The sequence below is a fragment of the Hibiscus syriacus genome, unplaced genomic scaffold, assembly GCF_006381635.1.
Source record: "Hibiscus syriacus cultivar Baekdansim isolate YM2019G1 unplaced genomic scaffold, ASM638163v2 tig00112988_pilon, whole genome shotgun sequence".
NCBI lineage: Eukaryota > Viridiplantae > Streptophyta > Magnoliopsida > Malvales > Malvaceae > Hibiscus > Hibiscus syriacus.
The window spans coordinates 1568544-1585507 of NW_024063432.1; the positions used below are offsets into that span (position 1 = coordinate 1568544).

Sequence of the window (16964 nt, forward strand, 5' to 3'; positions counted from 1 at the left end):
AACAATAATATTCGGTAAAAATGCATCTGTGGTCCTCCACTATTAAAAATATATATGTAAAGTCCTTTTCTAAAACCTCTCCTACTTTTCTCACATTCGTTTTTATTGATGCCATCATCAATTTAAATGTTATTTATCGACTTTCGGTATTTTTTATTATTTATTATTTTCTTATATTATTATTATTTTTTTTTTTTTTTTTCAATAAATTTGTTTGTATGACATATTTTCATCTGTCTTTATGATACGATTTCGTCTATATTTTGACATAATTTTCGGTTGTTTGACATTTGTTTTCACTTATATTTTTCTAAGGGTTGATTTGGCATTGCAATGACTGATCAAGATGTCGCTTACTTGTTATATTGTTGATCTCACATCAGAGTCGTCTCAAATATTTTCAGGGCCCTGAGCGAAAATAAAAAATAGGGCATGAATCCCTGATTGAAGGAAAATATATTTTATTACTTTAATCAATTAATTTAATATAAAAAATTATTAAACTTTCTCGAACATTAGTTTCATTGTTTTATTAAGAAGACACCTTAAATACGACTAAGAGAATAATAAATTGAATGTGGGTATAAATTATGATATGGAGCTTGATTCTAAGTAATAAATTAAAAAATAAAGAATAACATAGTATGTTATTGTGAGATTGAGATTGGAGAAGACTAAGAGTTAAAGAACATTTGAAAATTTGAAAAATAAGATTTGTAATAAAAGATACAAATATGATCGGGTTTAATTCAAAATCAAAAGAATTAACGAGAGAGATGGAGAAATGGATGATAAATTGAGAATTTTATGAAATTGAAAAAAATTAGAAGCCTTAATTATAAACGTAGAAATCGATATTAAAAAAAATAGGGACCTCAATTATAAAGGTATAATTGAGTTTGAAAAAACTTAGGGGTCTCAATTAGAAAGTTAGAAAGTAAGATTAAAAAAAACTTAAGGGCCTCAATTTTAAAGTTAGAAAAGTGGAATTAAAAATTAAGGCCTCAATTATAAAGGCATAATTGAGATCGAAAAAACTTAGAGGCCTCAATTAGAAAGTTAGAAAGTGATATTAAAAAAACTTAAAGGCCTCAATTATAAAGTTAAAAAAGTAGGATTAAAAAATTAGGAGCTTCAGTTATAAAGGTAGAGATTGAGATTGAAAAAACTTAGGGGCCTCAATTGAAAATGTAGAAAGTGAGATTGAAAAATTTAAAAGCCTCAATTAAAAAGTTAAAAAGAGAGATTATAAAATTAGGGACCTCAATTATAAAAGTAAAAAAGAAATTTAAAAAAATTAGAGACTTCAATTATAAAGATAAAAAGTAAGATTGAATAATATTATGACATCAATTATAAAGGTAAAAAATAAAATTAAAAAATTAAGGACCTAACTATAAAGATGAAAAAATTGAGGCTCCAATTACAAAGATAAAAAATGGGGGTCCTGAGCAATCACTTAGGCGCTCCCCCTAATAGTTGAGTTTGTCTCCCATGCTTTGGACCTTGGATTTGGATATCTGTTATACGTTTGTGGATAGTTTTTCACGTCGTCAAAGTCTGATTTATAGTTTGTCAATGATTTTTCAATAGTTTGATTCTTTTTTTTGGTTCATTTGTCAGTACGATCATATCTGTTTGTATATATTTTTGTTCGAATTTCTTGAATAGATTTTAATCTTTCCTTGTGTGACTTTAATTTGCTAGTTTTATTTCAATGATTATAAAAAATTATCCTAATTATATGCTTAATTAACTATTATGCTTGTAAATCTTTATTTAATTTGAGATATTTTTTGTGTTAAATAAAAGGGGTGATTTCTATAAAAAAAGTTACAATCAAATGACTTTTTTTTATTATTTAGAATCAAATAGTACTATGAATATCATTCTAAATATTTCCTCAAACTTTTGAATATTTTAATTTCATCCCCAAACTATATCCATTATTCTAAATTAATCCCTAAACTTTTTTAACATTTCAATTTCATCCCATATTTTATGTATATACTAATCACATTCCATGTTAATAAATCGATAGGTCAACCTATATTATCATGTGTTTGAAAAAAATTAAAGTTTAAGTTAAACCATGGTTAAAACTAATTACATATTTGGATGAATTTGGGGATGAAATTGAAAGATTTAAAAGTGTAGGGACCAATTTAGAATGCAGGTTATAGTTTAAGGATGAAAATGAAATACTCAAAAGTTTAAGAACTAGTTTAGAATGAATATCATAATTTGAGGATGAAAATATAAATGAGAGCCATAGTTTGGGAACGTACAATGCAATTAACTCTTCATTATAACATTCACCTCAACCTCGCCGTTCTACTTATTGGATCAATTTATAGAACATCTCTCTCAAAAGTCATGAAATCACCAGAAGATCGTTCAAATGTTTTCAACCTCGATCTACATCGTCCACCGTTAGACGACTTGTATCTCATGATATGTTCATCTCACCAACGACAACCCCTCCATTTTGTTCGTCGAATGAAGCCCTCGGTCTTCAAAAAGTCCTGAACAATTAATTGAGTGACTCGATTATAATTTTTTGAAACACAACGATTATAAACGTACTAATAATAAAGTGACATGCAGTCCAATTTACCCAACAAAAAAATAATTAAAAATATTCTATAACATCACCTTTAAACCAATCTATTCAAATTAACTGAACTAATTCGAACTTGATCGGTTCGGCCGATCATAATCGAATGAGATTGATCATATCTTTTAGGTCACATTCAACTTCTGCTCTAATCCTATCTATAAACCAAGGCTTTTCCAACATGAAACTCCATTTGTAAAGTACTCATTCCTTCAATTCCACAAAGACAGCTCTAAACCTTTGCTCAACATGCTGTACTAACAATCTTTAATCTGTGTGTGTTTAACACTGATATACTTAATTCGTTTTTAAACTTTCTTTATATATGATTAAAAGATCGTATCGTAGAATGAGTCAGCGACGATAATGCCATTAGAAAGCCCTGCAATGGAACATTCAAAACATGTACAACATGTTTTGATTTCGGAATTATGTAACTAAATCATCCGGAACCAAGACTTTGTAACCTGATATTGAAGTCGATGCAATAATAGGATTTTCGAATCGAACCTGGCTAATAGGGCAAGTCTCCTTCAGGAAGGTCCCAATTATCATCTTCATCATCATTCTTCTTAGGGCCTTCCTCTTTTGCTTGTGTGAAAGCCTTTGGTTTAAAGCGTCTGAAAATAGGCAAAAAAGGGATCATTCAGTAAGCTATTTTCAGAGATCTATTGCTCCAAATTCCTTGAAACTGCATGGGAATTGGTCATTTTAATAACAAACCACTACTAGTGTTCAACACTCGTGTCCGAGAATATGACCGCACTAGTGTTGGACACATACCCGAGACCAAGAAACATAGCCTCAGACCACTGAAAATCTATGAGATGATTTGTTAGCTGTCAAATGGTTACTCAAAGTTAAATCTTCATTAACAACTGTGTATTTAATATGTAATTAGTTGCTTCTGTTCTTTGACACTCAAAAGCTGGTAAAAAGCCTAATTCTATTTGCTATGATAGGTTCTGCTTGATAACCAAAAGCAGAACACATACATATATTCAAGTGGCATATTGAGCAATAAACAGCGTTGAACATGTACCCATATCCGAAGTGTTAGGCACATATGCGTACCCGAAAATTAAGCAGAGTCCGAGTAACACAGCCTAAGACCTCTGAAAAATCAATCTAGACTGTATAAAAGTTAAAAAAGCCTTAAGAGTCGCATCCTATGGTGCTCATTAGCAGAAAATATACACATATTCGAGTAATATATTCAGCAAAAGGCAAATGAATACACGTTCGTCTTTGCAACCAATCTGAATCATCATTATGCTTATTGTCTGCTTAAGCTTCTAAACCATTGCACAATAGAAGCCGAATTCTATAATCCATGTGGGAACTGGTACATTTTGGGCAGGTTGAGTTGGTTCTGGGAAGGGTCAATATGGATTGGATCAACTCGGACTGAGTTTTATTCAGTCCTGGTAAATTTCAAGTTTGGGTCAATTCGTATTTGAGTCATTCGGGTTCATAGTACTAAATTGCAGCCGCAACGCCGCTACATCATGGCAACTGCAAACACATCCGTAATTTAACAACACAATTATTTTTAGGAAAATAAATCACGTCGTACCATCCGCAACTGCAATTTAATTCGGGTTTGATGGGAGATCCTCAACAAAACTAATCGGATTTTCTATCTCAGGTTCTAATTTTCTACTCACATTGAGCTCAATAAACCAATATCATCTGAGGCACTTTGATCGAGTTCCAATATCAATAAAACAAACAAACCAACCTTTTGCGGTTCCTTCTAGAGGCCTCTCTTGCTTTACGTTTCTTCTTCTCCTGCGAACTCTCGAAGAACATCCTCCTCTTGCACTCCTGGACGACACCGGCCTTAAACACGGCCCTCCGGAATCGGCCCAACAGCTTCTCCTCCGGTTCATTCTCGGCTACCACCACCTGAACGTTATAGCAAACCGATTTGAAGAAAAGGGTGTTCGAATACGCCAGCGATGGACATGTTACGGCATTGATTTCATCGGCCGCCGTCAGAGAGAGAGACAGAGAAGTCGGCGCCCATGTCGATTTGGGGTCCCACTGGGAAACCGGTGGGGCAAAATCTGATGGCTTTGGGGGGATTGATTGGGAAGGGAGGAGAGAGGAAAGTGATTTGGAGAGAGAAGTGAGGGAAAATGCCATTGATGATGACGACGATTTCTGTCTATGGGTTTTTGAAATCCGACGTTGAATTTGGACGACGAGTTAAAAATTTTAATTTTTTTTCTTCTAAATAATTGATAAATATTTTTTTAAATTTTCTTAACCCAATAAATTAAATTTAACTATTTTCATAAAATAATGATAATTTATTTGATTTTTACGTGACTTAGGGGTTGTTTGTTTACTTCAGAATAATTAAGCGCTGAATGATTCAAATACTAAATGATTCAGATGTTCTGTATGAATTAGCTCTGAATGTGACATGTTGTTTGATAATGACTCTGAATCATTCAGAATATACTTCTGTGCTGAATCATTCAGCACTGTTTTGTTGAATCAGTCAGCACTGAATCATTCAGAGGTACGAAATAAACGCGGCGCTGAATGATTCTATTAAGAGACAAACAAACAACCCCATAGTGCATCTGCCTCTATTTGGATTCATATCAAATAATTTGTTTTGTCGTGTTTGTTTTTTTTTCTTGTAAGTAATAAAGACAATTTAACTCGAAATCAATAGAATCCGATTTGATAAAGTCATTTTTTTAATAAAAATATTAAATTCGATTCAATTCTTATATAAGATGATATTAGATTGAGTTGAATTTGGAGTTTTTTTAAACACCTTTATAGGCATTGTACTCGAACTTATAATCTCTAATAATAATCATCCCTTCAACAATTAAGATCACTTGATTCGTGCTAATATAATGTAGAATTAGAGTTTAATTAAAAATAAGAGTTAATTGTATTATATGTCAACTAAACTATGACTCTCATTTCAAATTGGTTCTTAAACTTTTAAACATCCTAATTTCATCCCAAAACTATGACTATCATTCTAAATTAATCCTAAAACTTTTAACATTTCATTTTAATCCCCAGACTATGCTCTTCATTCTAAATTGATTCCCAAACTTTCGCATCTTCAATTTTATCTCCAAATTCATCCAAATATGTAATCCATTTGAACCATATTTTTGGAGACCAATTTAGAATGAAGATCGTAGTTTGGGGATGAAAATGAAAAGTTTAAAAGTTTAAAGACCAATTTAAATTAAGGGTCATAGATTGGGGGCATATGATGTAATTAACTCGAAAAGTAATTATTCAAATTATATCTTTTAATTACTTTAAGTTTCCAATTTTTTTCATTAAAATAGATATCTAATGTTTATTATGTTACTATTTAAAGTATTTAAAATTTTATTTTGTTATCATTTTAATATCATTTAGTCTAACTATAGTTGAAAAAATTCATCAACCATCACTAACAAGATCCGTTAAGCTTATAACTAGTGCAAATGTAAGTTTTTCTCAAAATGTACTCATATTTACACACCCAAGTAGGGATGAGTATGGGTCGGGTTAAGTCGGATTTTTGGTCCATCCCACCCGACCCGAGAACAAGAGCGCCTCCACCCGAGACCCGACCCGACCAAAATAAGGTTTCACCCGACTCGAAATAATAATAAAAATTATTTTTATTCAATAAAAACAATGATTTAATTGAAAAAAATTATATATAGAGGGGTATTATTGTAATTATTTCTAAATATATAAGGTAAAATTATATATATTTTTCGGATTGGATCGGGTATTTTTCAGCCTAAACCCGAACCCGATCTAACCCGAATATCACACTTAAAAAAATCCGACTCAATCCTAAATTTTTATAAAAAAATCCGACCTGATCGGATTCGGGTTCGGGTTAAGTGCCCATCCCTACACCCAAGGTGTTAATACTCTTGGCTTTGATGGGCATTAACCTTAAGTGAATCTGCTAGTATTCACCATTAGGTTTGGGGATTTTGATTGTTCCCTTTGAAAGATCGTACGACAGGCTAATACTCTTGGCTTGCAATGTACTTTATGCCGACTCCAGCGCTCGGGAAGCTAGAAGCGCCATCTCGGAATGTAGTCGGAGACACGATACCGCCATCTAAAACCGGAAAAGTTCTAGGCATTAAACAACATTCTAATGAAATGCAGACATTGGAATGTTCTTAAAAGGCGTAGATCGGAGAGATGGAAGTCCAAGAACTGATGCAGAGATTTGTATCGTCTCTTTGCTTACCGTATAGCATTCTCTATCGGTGTCCGAGTCGGCAACATGAAGGGCCCACGTACGGATCCATTCAAGCCCTTCAGAGATTTCGATATTTCCTTCAACCAAGGAAGATGCTATAGAAGGAGGATGAAGAGAAACAAGCACACATGAAGCTGCAAAAAGAACAGCTCTTCTGACATATGCTTCTTTGTGATGGCTTACCTCCCTGCATTAACAAAATCGGGTAATGGCAGATAATCAAATTATGTACCCATGAAGATTTGAAGTAAAACAGATGATAACCAAAACCATCGTCGAATGAACAAAGTATAACACATGTTTTTATGTAGTCTCATGGCCACACGCTTATGAGTCCTTCACAACCATGTGAAAGGGATCGAATAGCTTGCCAATATATGTATCATCAGACACCAGATGTTGAGTCAAGTTCCTGGATCTTAACATATCAAGAAGAAGGGGAGCCAATGCAGATGCTTCCGGATGCATCGATATACATTTCATACAGACACCGAGCATATAGATGAGTTTTCCAAGGACAAGAAAATCTACCAAGCAAGTCAACACCTTGCCTTTTCTTATCAAATCCCTGCATAGCTGGAAGCATAAATGCCGCCGCATATAGAGGAAACTTATTTTGAGACCATTCGATTTGGTTTTCATGTAGATTTCCAGATCTAAGGCTCCACCTGCGAGTCTTTCCTCTCTTGACATGCCCACCTTTTAGTGGAAGTTCTCTTTCATATCGGTTTGACCAGTTTAGAAGGGTTCCGATATCTGAGACCTGTTTCCAGGATCCAGCTCCTGGAGGCCCCGTATTGCTTGGCAAGAAACATAGTTGAGGTTCTGAAATGGTTGATATGAGGGGACCTGTTTGATGTTTAGGTTTCATAGTTTTAGTATTGGCAAGCTCCTCTGCTGCCAGAGTCATGACATCGAGTATCATTATTCGTTGACTAACATCTACATTTGGTGAATATAATAGTTTGTTTAGAGTATCAAGAGATTCAAATGGACGCATGACAACGATTGCTATTAAAGCTCTTTGCCGCTTCTCCTCAGCCGATTCTTCCTCACCTTCTACAGCCGCATCGGAGCAACGAACCTGTACAAGAGTTCGAGCAAGATCACCTGCTAAATGTGCCAGTTCATCGGGTGATGCTCGTATAAGACTTTCAGCAACATCTAGAGCCCTCTCTACCTTCAGAGTAGAAACATACAAAATTGAGTCCTTTTACTAAAATTCTCCAGATATACGTTAAATGCCTTCCTCAATAATCTCTGTGTCATATATCTTCGGTCAAAATATATCACCAGTCCCTGTACTTGAATGAAATTTGGATTGTCATTGTACTTAAAAAGTTAAAAGTTGAACCCTTAATTTTCCAATTTAAAATCGTAGTCTAATCGTTGACGGCATTAATATTGTCCATCAATATCCATTGAATCATACCAAATTTGGGAGCAAATCATAGTCAGTTGAGCAGCCGAAGGAAAAGAGAAACCCAATGAAGTAGCTGATATAAATTTTTCTAACAGTTATTATTACTCAAAGAGTCTTCATAGTCCGTATCAAAGTTTAGACGTCATAGATGACACAAACCGAATGATTTTAATGAAGACTGAACTGTGAACTCAAACTTACCCCATCAGCATCATCAGATTTCCTTAAGGCTCCAACCACATCAACCAGCTGTGAAAATTTTCTTTTCAGATCTGTGTCATCATCTGTCAAGTCATATGGCTGCAGAGAGGAGTCACTTGAATCAGAATTCTGACTTGCATTATCGTCATCGTTTTCATCTGAGGCTGATTCATAATTTAGAGTAGCTTGATGAATAATCTCATCTGGATCAACCAAACTGAACTCAGAGGTATATCTAATGGAATAATTGAAAATTAAATAAATAAAAAAACTTTAATCATGCGGGTTCCTTTTATGCCTATCTCCTAACCAAAAAAGCACACCAAGACACAGATGGACCTCACCCGAAAGGATTTGAGGCGCTTTTGCAGTCTAGTGCTGAAGTGCAGGCATCTGTAGGCACACACCTAGACAACTCTTATTTAGAAGAAAGTAACCATACGATGATATGATTCCCACAATAACAATGAAGTTTCTACAGCTTGCATGTCTAATAATTGTCAACCAAATTGAGAGCTTTTAATTTGATGTGTCAAAGTAGTAAAGGATACAAGCTTGCTGCTCTAGTGGAGCTGATTGCACAAAGTCTCTTTTTGACCATACGGCAGCCACGCGTTCCGCTTGTGTGCAAGAGGCCATTGGTGGTTTCGTGACCCTTAGTTTGCAAATCATTAATGGTGAGTATTCAAGAACGGAAAATTGCAAGATCCACCGCAGGCAACGAACAGGAAATACTTTCCACAGTAAAAAATTTTCAACAAACATGGACCTGAGAGAGAAAAGTATGAAAAAGAACATCAGCTATAAACAGAAACAAAGAAGTACAACGTGTTATACTATTTATCTGCATAGTAAGAAATACTTCTGAATTGCACAACAATTTGCATGCCGCACAGTTCAACTAAAGAAACCAAGAGACTCCTATTATGGTTGGATACCCAAGTTTCAATTACCTTCTGGGTAAATATACAAACAAGTCCAACGAAGGAAAAGAAAAGGAAGGTTCATTCTACAATTTATTGTATTCGAGACTGTCAAGTTGCATGCAAATTATCCAAGTTAATGTCATTAATTATAATGATTAATGACCACGCAATGGTCATTTCTTCTGGTCCGAATGACCCAGATGCAATAAAAGGATCATTCCAATTGAATAACGCATATTGTCAGCTACACTTGAACAAAGAAATTGACATAACAAACGTTCACTGACCTGACTGATGACTGAACTTGTAGTAAATGATGAAACAATATCCAAAGAATCCAATAAGCTTCAATATCATGACTTGCATGTTCAGTTGCAAGCTGACGCAAAAGCTGTTCTGCAACTCTATCTACAGTGTAGGGGTCTGTTATCGCTTCCATTATCTTTAACCACAATTGAGATTCAGGGTTTGACTCAAATGCATCAGTTTCAACTACATCAGTGTTCGAAGATAAGCAACTTCGAAAGTGTCTAAGGATCTGGGGGTTACTTCACTTAACAGCACATCTGCAAGCAATGAATGTAGTTACTTCAGTGTCAATTTCACCACCATCTTGCTTTCCTAAAGAGGAAAAAGAGAGGGAAAAAAATGAACGTCTTCAGCTGTGTGTGATGGAATGAACAGAATATTCGGATATAATTTGCCTTTAAATGAACCAGGAAATTTAAATTTCACGTGGTTAATGCCATGTGAAATTTGAAAAACATAAACATTCATGATTCAGGACGCTCATGCCTGTTTACCGACTTATAAAAACTAATAGTGATGAATGTTCTTTTAGTGTTAACACAGCCATTGAGGAAAAAAAAAGAAACTTTTGAACTCCAAGCAGCATGCCTAGTGTTAGCCATATATCAGTTTGACTGAAATCAGTTTTCATTGTGATGGAGTATATGGCTTAATTATCAGTCTGTGCATTTTATGCATTTAGGTTCTTTGATTCTTTCAGCTTTATCCTCTCGTTGCTGAACCTTTTTCATTGCTTTTCTGGAGGTTGTTGCTCATATGATGCCTGATCTTCCTAATGTTGGTGTTGAGACTTGAGAGAGACTAGGAAAGTTTCAAGGAGTTTCTTGAGAGCCCTTTATTTCGAGCTGATGGGCTTAAAATCTATCCCACCCTTGTAATCCGTGGAACTGGCCTTTATGAGCTTTGGAAAACTGGCATGGATGACTCGGGCTTGAAGTGTCGCGATGTTCAAACACGTGAAGCTGGAATTCAGGTAACGAGAATTGATGTTTCTTCTCAGGAATCCGGTCATGGCTTCATGTTGTTGAGAGTATAATACTAACATGTCTTTCGATGGAGGACATTAACGTCGAGCTTGTTCGGCGTGAGTATACAGCAAATGAAGGTTGGGAAACATTTCTGTCATACGAAGATACACTTCAGGTACTGCGATGACCCCCATTGATGTGTGTCTACAGTTGACTCGCTTCTTGCAAACAAATATCTATGTCATGTCCTCTTAACCGGCCGGCCTAACTTTCCAGTTTTAGGAGACAAGTACGATACCTTGTGCAACTTGAAACTTTTTTCATCTCTTTCAATAATGGTGTACATCTCTAAGCACATTTCTTTCGGATGCACTGATACACAGGATATTCTTGTTGGGTTGTTGCGACTGCGGGAATGTGGCCGGAATACTACTTGCCCTGAACTCCATGTATATGGATGGAACTGCTGTTCCAGTTCACGGCAGAGATGCTGATAAGCTACAACACCAGGTAATGATGAAATCTTTACCACGAAAATATAACCTAGAAAGAACCAAGTAGATGGAAAAACTTCAATGAAATTAAGTAGAGCTGTAATCAAGCTGAACCAAACTCAAACAGTCAGAAGCTCGAGCTCAAGCCGAAATTTACTGCTTGAAACTTGGCTCAAGCTCCATTCTAACTAGAACCGCTCTATTTGATCGATTAAGCTCAAATACTCGAACTTGACTCAATCGATAATGACTTAATCGAATATGAGTTTGTTTTCCAAGTTGAATTCGAGTAGCTCTCGAGCAAGAGTATCCCATTGAAACTCGTGTTGGGAACATACTCGTAGATTGGAACATCCGAGTTCGAGTAACACAGTGCATATGTTGCAGGGTTATGGTACACAGTTGATGGAAGAAGCGGAGCGAATAGCTGCAAGGGAGCACAGGTCAACAAAAATAGCAGTGATATCGGGAGTAGGAACCCGCCATACAGGAAATTGGGGTATGAGCTGGAAGGGCCTTGCATGGTGAAATCTCTTGTTTGATTATTCAAACCAACTTTGCTTTTGAGTTTGTAATTTGTTTGTATTGGACCATCGTTACAGTAGACTTGACCGGTATGTTACACTAATACGAGTAGAGATATTGTAGATTTAGATAATTCTACTTGAATTGGAGTACTATTTAATAATATTATTATTCAAGGAGTGTAATCTGCATGTGTGACTTTAAATCTAGGTCCTTTTTAAAAATAATATTTTATAAAAATATATTACATTATTATTTTTAGGGTAAATTATGCGTTTGGTACTTAAACTATAAGTTTTGCTCCAATTTAATGCTTAAACTTTCAATTTTTTCAAAACCATACTTAAAGTTTAGTTTTTGTTTCATTTTAGTACCCATTTTTTGTTTCATTTTAGTACTCATGTTTAAAATTTAATGTTAATTTTAAAAAAAAAAGTTTAGGTACTAAAACGGGTCAAAATTGATAGTTTTAGATACTAAATGCATTAAAAATTTAATGACGGGTATTAAAATGAAATGAAAACTAAACATTAGATATGATTTTTAAAAATAGAAGTTTAGACATAAAAATAAAACAAAACTAATAGTTTAAATACTAAATACGTAATTTACCCTTATTTATGATTGGGAAATAATCATTAAATTAGTAACAGAGAGTTGATGTGGTAGTTTTAAATTTTATGTAATAATACATTCAGTCCTTTCTATTTCAATGTTTAATCGATTTAGTCTTCAATCAATATAAATCATTAAATATAATCTCTAAAATAACACGCGTCATTAATTATAAAATATATAAATGAGTTTAGAGTGAATAAACTTGAGATCCAAGGTTTATCATAATCTCCTAAACCCTAAATCCAAAACCTAAACTTATATCGTAAGAAGACCCCAACCCGAAACACATCACAAGGAGGTCGTAAACCCTAAACCCGAAATCTAGGCCTGTGTCACAGGAATACATACATACATCTGCAATCAAAGATGTACCAAATTGAAAACATAAATTCTACTTATAAGTCCCTGACATCAATCAGGAAACAGGATAGAGAAACGGCTCTAAAACATAACAAATCCAGAATTCATTGCAGTTTAGAAACAACATCACATCTGCGTCTGTGCTGTCCATTCTGAAACTTCCATGACATACAAGAATGTAAACACATTCTTTTTAACTTTTCTAACTCCGAGGAAGCAATCTTCGTCGTTTTATCCTCCTCCTCCCTGCAACCAAAAACAAAGGAAAGATTAGGGGATGGTTGAGATTAGGTTTAAAATGGCTTATAGGTCCGAGTAGCTGACCAGCGTAAGCAAAACTAATTGAATTATGGCTACAATTTGTTACACACAAGAAAAGGTAGTGAACAAGTACTAAAATAGAAGCATAATAAACTAAAAACGACTAAAATTAGGGGTGTATTCGGTTCGGTTTTTTACCAAAAATTGAATCGAACCGAAATAAACGGTTTTTCAAAATTTAAACCGAAACCGAAAATACCGAAACCGGTTTTCTCGGTTCGGTTCGGTTTTTTTAACGGTTCGGGTTTTTCGGTTTTGCAATGAAAAAATCACTTGAAACTATAATTTTTTTTAAAAAAATTGCTTATTCGATTCAATATAGAACAAATGGTTCCATATGGAAAACCCGAACCGAACCGAATCAAAATAATTAAGACTTTAAACCGAACCAAAAATCGAATTGTTTTACTCGATTCGTGTCGATTTTTCGATTTTCTCAATTTCGTTGCTCAGCCCTAATTAAAATGACTCTTTTACTCCTTTTATCGGATAACAGGGAATCGAAACATGCCCTATCGTTTTCTAATCACTATTCGAATATATCCAAAACCACATTTCATATTCAAATAACGGAGTTTCTTTTAAAGAAAACTTTTCTTCCCATCAAGGCAAATCTCAAAAACAAGATGTGTAAAATCAAACCCTTAGGTGGCATTTGGTTCGCTGGAATGTTTATGAGGGAATTGGAATCTGAATATAAAACATGTTTGGTTGGCAGAAAATTGAATTGGAATCCAATTCCATATTCTGTTTGGTTCGCAGACATGTCAGATGAATTTGATTTCAGTAACGTAAAATGACAAAATTGCCCTTTTTTTTTTTTGCTTAATTTTAGTTTGTTTTATAACTTACATGTAGCAATATATTATAAAAATTTAAAAAATATTAAATTTTCATTTTATTGATTGATTATTCATTTCAATAAATTATAAAAATCATACTAATAAACATCATAAATTAAAATCATCCCAATTAGGGATGGCCATGGGTCGGGTTGGGTCGAGTTTTTGGTCCACCCGACCCGACCCGAGAACAAGGGAACCTCCACCCGAGACCCGACCCGACCAAAATAAAGTTTCACCCGACCCGACCCGAATATATGAATTAGAAATCCGACCCGAAATAATAAAAAATTATTTTTATTCAATAAAAACAGTGACTTAATTGAAAAAAATTATATATAGAGGGGTATTATTGTAATTATTCCTAAATATATAAGGTAAAATTGTATTTATTCGGGTCGGTTCGGGTATTTTCACCCTAAACCCGAACCTAACCCTACCCGATCCGACCCGTATATCAAACTTAAAAAAACCCGACCCGATCCGAATATCATGCTTAAAAAACCCGACCGACCCGAATATCAAACTTAAAAAAACCCGACCTGAATACCAAAAGATTGATGAGGATAGTATAGTCAAATTTCACATTCCCTCCTCCAAACGATTTCAATTCCATCATGTTATGGATGGAATTTACTTTCCCTCCCTTGATGAATTGGATTCCAATTCCCCCTTTGAAAACTTGAACCAAACATGAAAAGTGGTGGAATTAGATTTCAATTCCCCCTAATTCCAAGGGATTCCAGCGAACCCACCTTAGAAAATATGATGTTGTTATTCGAACCACTTACTGCTATCTGAAAAGTGGAAAGTTCTATCGTAAGGTTTAACATGCAAAGCTGGTGCTGCTGAAACAAGTAATCAATGACAATAACCAATTAATAGAAGCGAGAAAGCAAAAATGCAAAAGAATATTACCAATTACGAAGGTTTAGCTTTCCGTCCAACTTGTGACACTCGCCTTAGCACTTGGGTTTCCCTCTTCATATCTCTGCAATATAAATGGAAGTCCTAAATGTAAGGTATGGCTCATAAATATATCAATTATATCCATTTTGATCAGAGACTCTGAAGAGCATTACGGTTATCGAACGGTCGATGACGATATGGAATTTCGATATTTGGGTCATCGAACATCTGGTTGGATCATATCTCCATGTCTCGGTGTCAGGACGGGCTCATTGATGCGATTCAGGGGTCCACTGCCATCACCATCTCAAACTGTCATTTCATCCGTCAAAATGGAGTAAAATTTTATCTTGAGATACTCGAGCTACATGTTTTGTCACCCGATTTCGACTTAATGTTTTCGAATTTTCTTTCAGGTGATTGTTCGATGCGAGTGATAGTTATTCTAACGATCGATACATGCAAATCACACTTGTGTTTAACCGTTTTGGTGAGAAATTAGCACAAAAATGCCTAGATGCCGATGGGGACTCTTTCATGTCGTCAACAATGACTATGTTCACCGGCAAATGTATGCCATTGGTGGTAGCATGCATCCTACCATTATTAGCAAAGGCAATAGGTTCACTGCTTCGCATAACGGCTTTGCTAAGGAGGTAAACCAAAATACAAATAAAAAATGTTAGCAAACAAAAACTGATAGTTTAAGTACTAAACACGTTAAGTTTTTAACGGGAGGTACTAAAATGAAATGAAAACTAAACATTAGGTGTGATTTTTGAAAAAAAGTGAAACTTAGGTACTAAAACATATTAAAACTGATAGTTTAGGTACTAAATGTATAGTTTACCCTATAAAAATTGACAGAATTCATAAACTTTGTAATTGCATTAAAAACAAGAGTAAACTACATGTTTAGTGCTAGAATTATCATTTTTGTTCCGTTTTGATCACTTGACATTTTTTTCAAAATTTATAACGTTATGTTTTAGAGTTATTTTGATCACTCGCCGTTAAAAAACAATAATGATTTTGACGTGTAATAATAAGATAATGTCACATCATCATTGAAAAAATTTAAAAAAAATATCACATCAACAATTATTTTACTTTTTTTAACGGTAGTGACTAAAATAAAACCAAAATACAACATTAGGTATGATTTTGAAAAAACATAATGCTAATATTAACCCTCAACATTTATCAAAATGATCATTTTGGTCCTTATTCTTTTTTTGGAGCATTTTAACACCCAACATTTTATTTTAGGGAAAAAAGGGCCCTAACGTTTGATTGAATAGTCACTTTAACACATGTTCTTTCTTTCTAGAGCATTTTGACCTCAACATTTCATTTTAAGGTAAAAAAAACTCTTATTTTAAAGCATTAATCGTTTGTTAACTAATGATTTTCATTCATAGAGAGATCTTTTTACTACAAAATAAAACGTTAGGGTCAAGATACTTCAAAAAAAAGAATAGAAACCAAAATAACTCTTTTTTACATTATGCCTTTGAAAAAAAATCGAGTGACCTAAACGAAACAAATGTAATAATTTAGGTACTAAACGTGTAATTTATCCTAAAAACAAAGCGACCAAGAATACATCAGTTGTTATATCATAAATCTATTTTTGCAGATAACCAAGAGAATGTATGCTTCGGAATCAGAATGGAAGAATTGGATATGGAGATCAGAAGGAGACTTATTCATAAACGGCGCCGTTTTTAGAACTTCTGGGCCACCTTCGCCTCCACATTTTACATTCAACCATAAGGAGACGATCAAATTCAGGCCTGCAACTTATGTTGCATGACTCACTCGTTTTGCAGGTGCCTTGGACTACAAGAAAAGAATCCCATGCTACCCTTATAACACAATTACTCCCGACTCTCCAACGTTTGCACAAATAGTCATTTTGTCCCCTATCCCTTTTTAGAGCATTTTAGCTCCAAACGTTTCATTTTTGAACAAAACCTCCCCTGGTTGGATGGTTGGATGAAAATTGTTAGTTGACTAACTGTCAATGTTTCATACGGACGTGACAAGTCCATATGTGATACCACTACAACAAAAAATTATTTTTAGAATAAACTATAATTATAATTAATTACATAAACACTTATAAAAATATATTTAAAATATTTTTTATGACGGGACATCACACGTGGACTTATCACATCAATAGAGAAC

At 34.4% G+C, this 16964-nt stretch overlaps 2 protein-coding genes and 1 pseudogene across 2 annotated transcripts; 1 reads left to right on the plus strand and 2 right to left on the minus strand.

Annotated features, from left to right (window-relative positions):
- Nucleotides 1-2310: 2310 nt before the first annotated feature.
- Nucleotides 2311-4803, minus strand: LOC120185130 (30S ribosomal protein S21, chloroplastic-like). The gene is made up of 3 exons (XM_039189426.1): nt 4359-4803; nt 3128-3237; nt 2311-2525 (listed from the first exon to the last, which is right to left on the minus strand). The coding sequence occupies exons 1-2, from the start codon at nt 4763-4765 to the stop codon at nt 3132-3134; spliced, it is 513 nt and encodes a 170-aa protein (XP_039045357.1). The 5' UTR covers nt 4766-4803; the 3' UTR covers nt 2311-2525; nt 3128-3131.
- A 1853-nt stretch (nt 4804-6656) lies between these two features.
- LOC120185113 lies at nt 6657-10746 on the minus strand (annotated as a pseudogene).
- Nucleotides 10747-10808: 62 nt separating this feature from the next.
- On the plus strand, nt 10809-11724 carry LOC120185114 (elongator complex protein 3-like). Its single transcript, XM_039189413.1, has 3 exons — nt 10809-10877; nt 11086-11212; nt 11584-11724. Exons 1-3 carry the CDS (start codon nt 10834-10836, stop codon nt 11722-11724), a joined length of 312 nt encoding a protein of 103 aa, XP_039045344.1. The 5' UTR covers nt 10809-10833.
- Nucleotides 11725-16964: the final 5240 nt, after the last annotated feature.

Bases quoted from the DNA above. Each gene is read 5' to 3' on its own strand.
- LOC120185130 (XM_039189426.1), bottom strand. From the start codon at position 4,765: ATGGCATTTTCCCTCACTTCTCTCTCCAAATCACTTTCCTCTCTCCTC. The intron at 3,238-4,358 runs GTTGGTTTGTTT...GCCTATTTTCAG, and splicing joins TCTAGAAGGAACCGCAAAAG to ACGCTTTAAACCAAAGGCTT.
- LOC120185114 (XM_039189413.1), top strand. From the start codon at position 10,834: ATGAAGGTTGGGAAACATTTCTGTCATACGAAGATACACTTCAG. The intron at 10,878-11,085 runs GTACTGCGATGA...ACTGATACACAG, and splicing joins CATACGAAGATACACTTCAG to GATATTCTTGTTGGGTTGTT. The intron at 11,213-11,583 runs GTAATGATGAAA...CATATGTTGCAG, and splicing joins CTGATAAGCTACAACACCAG to GGTTATGGTACACAGTTGAT.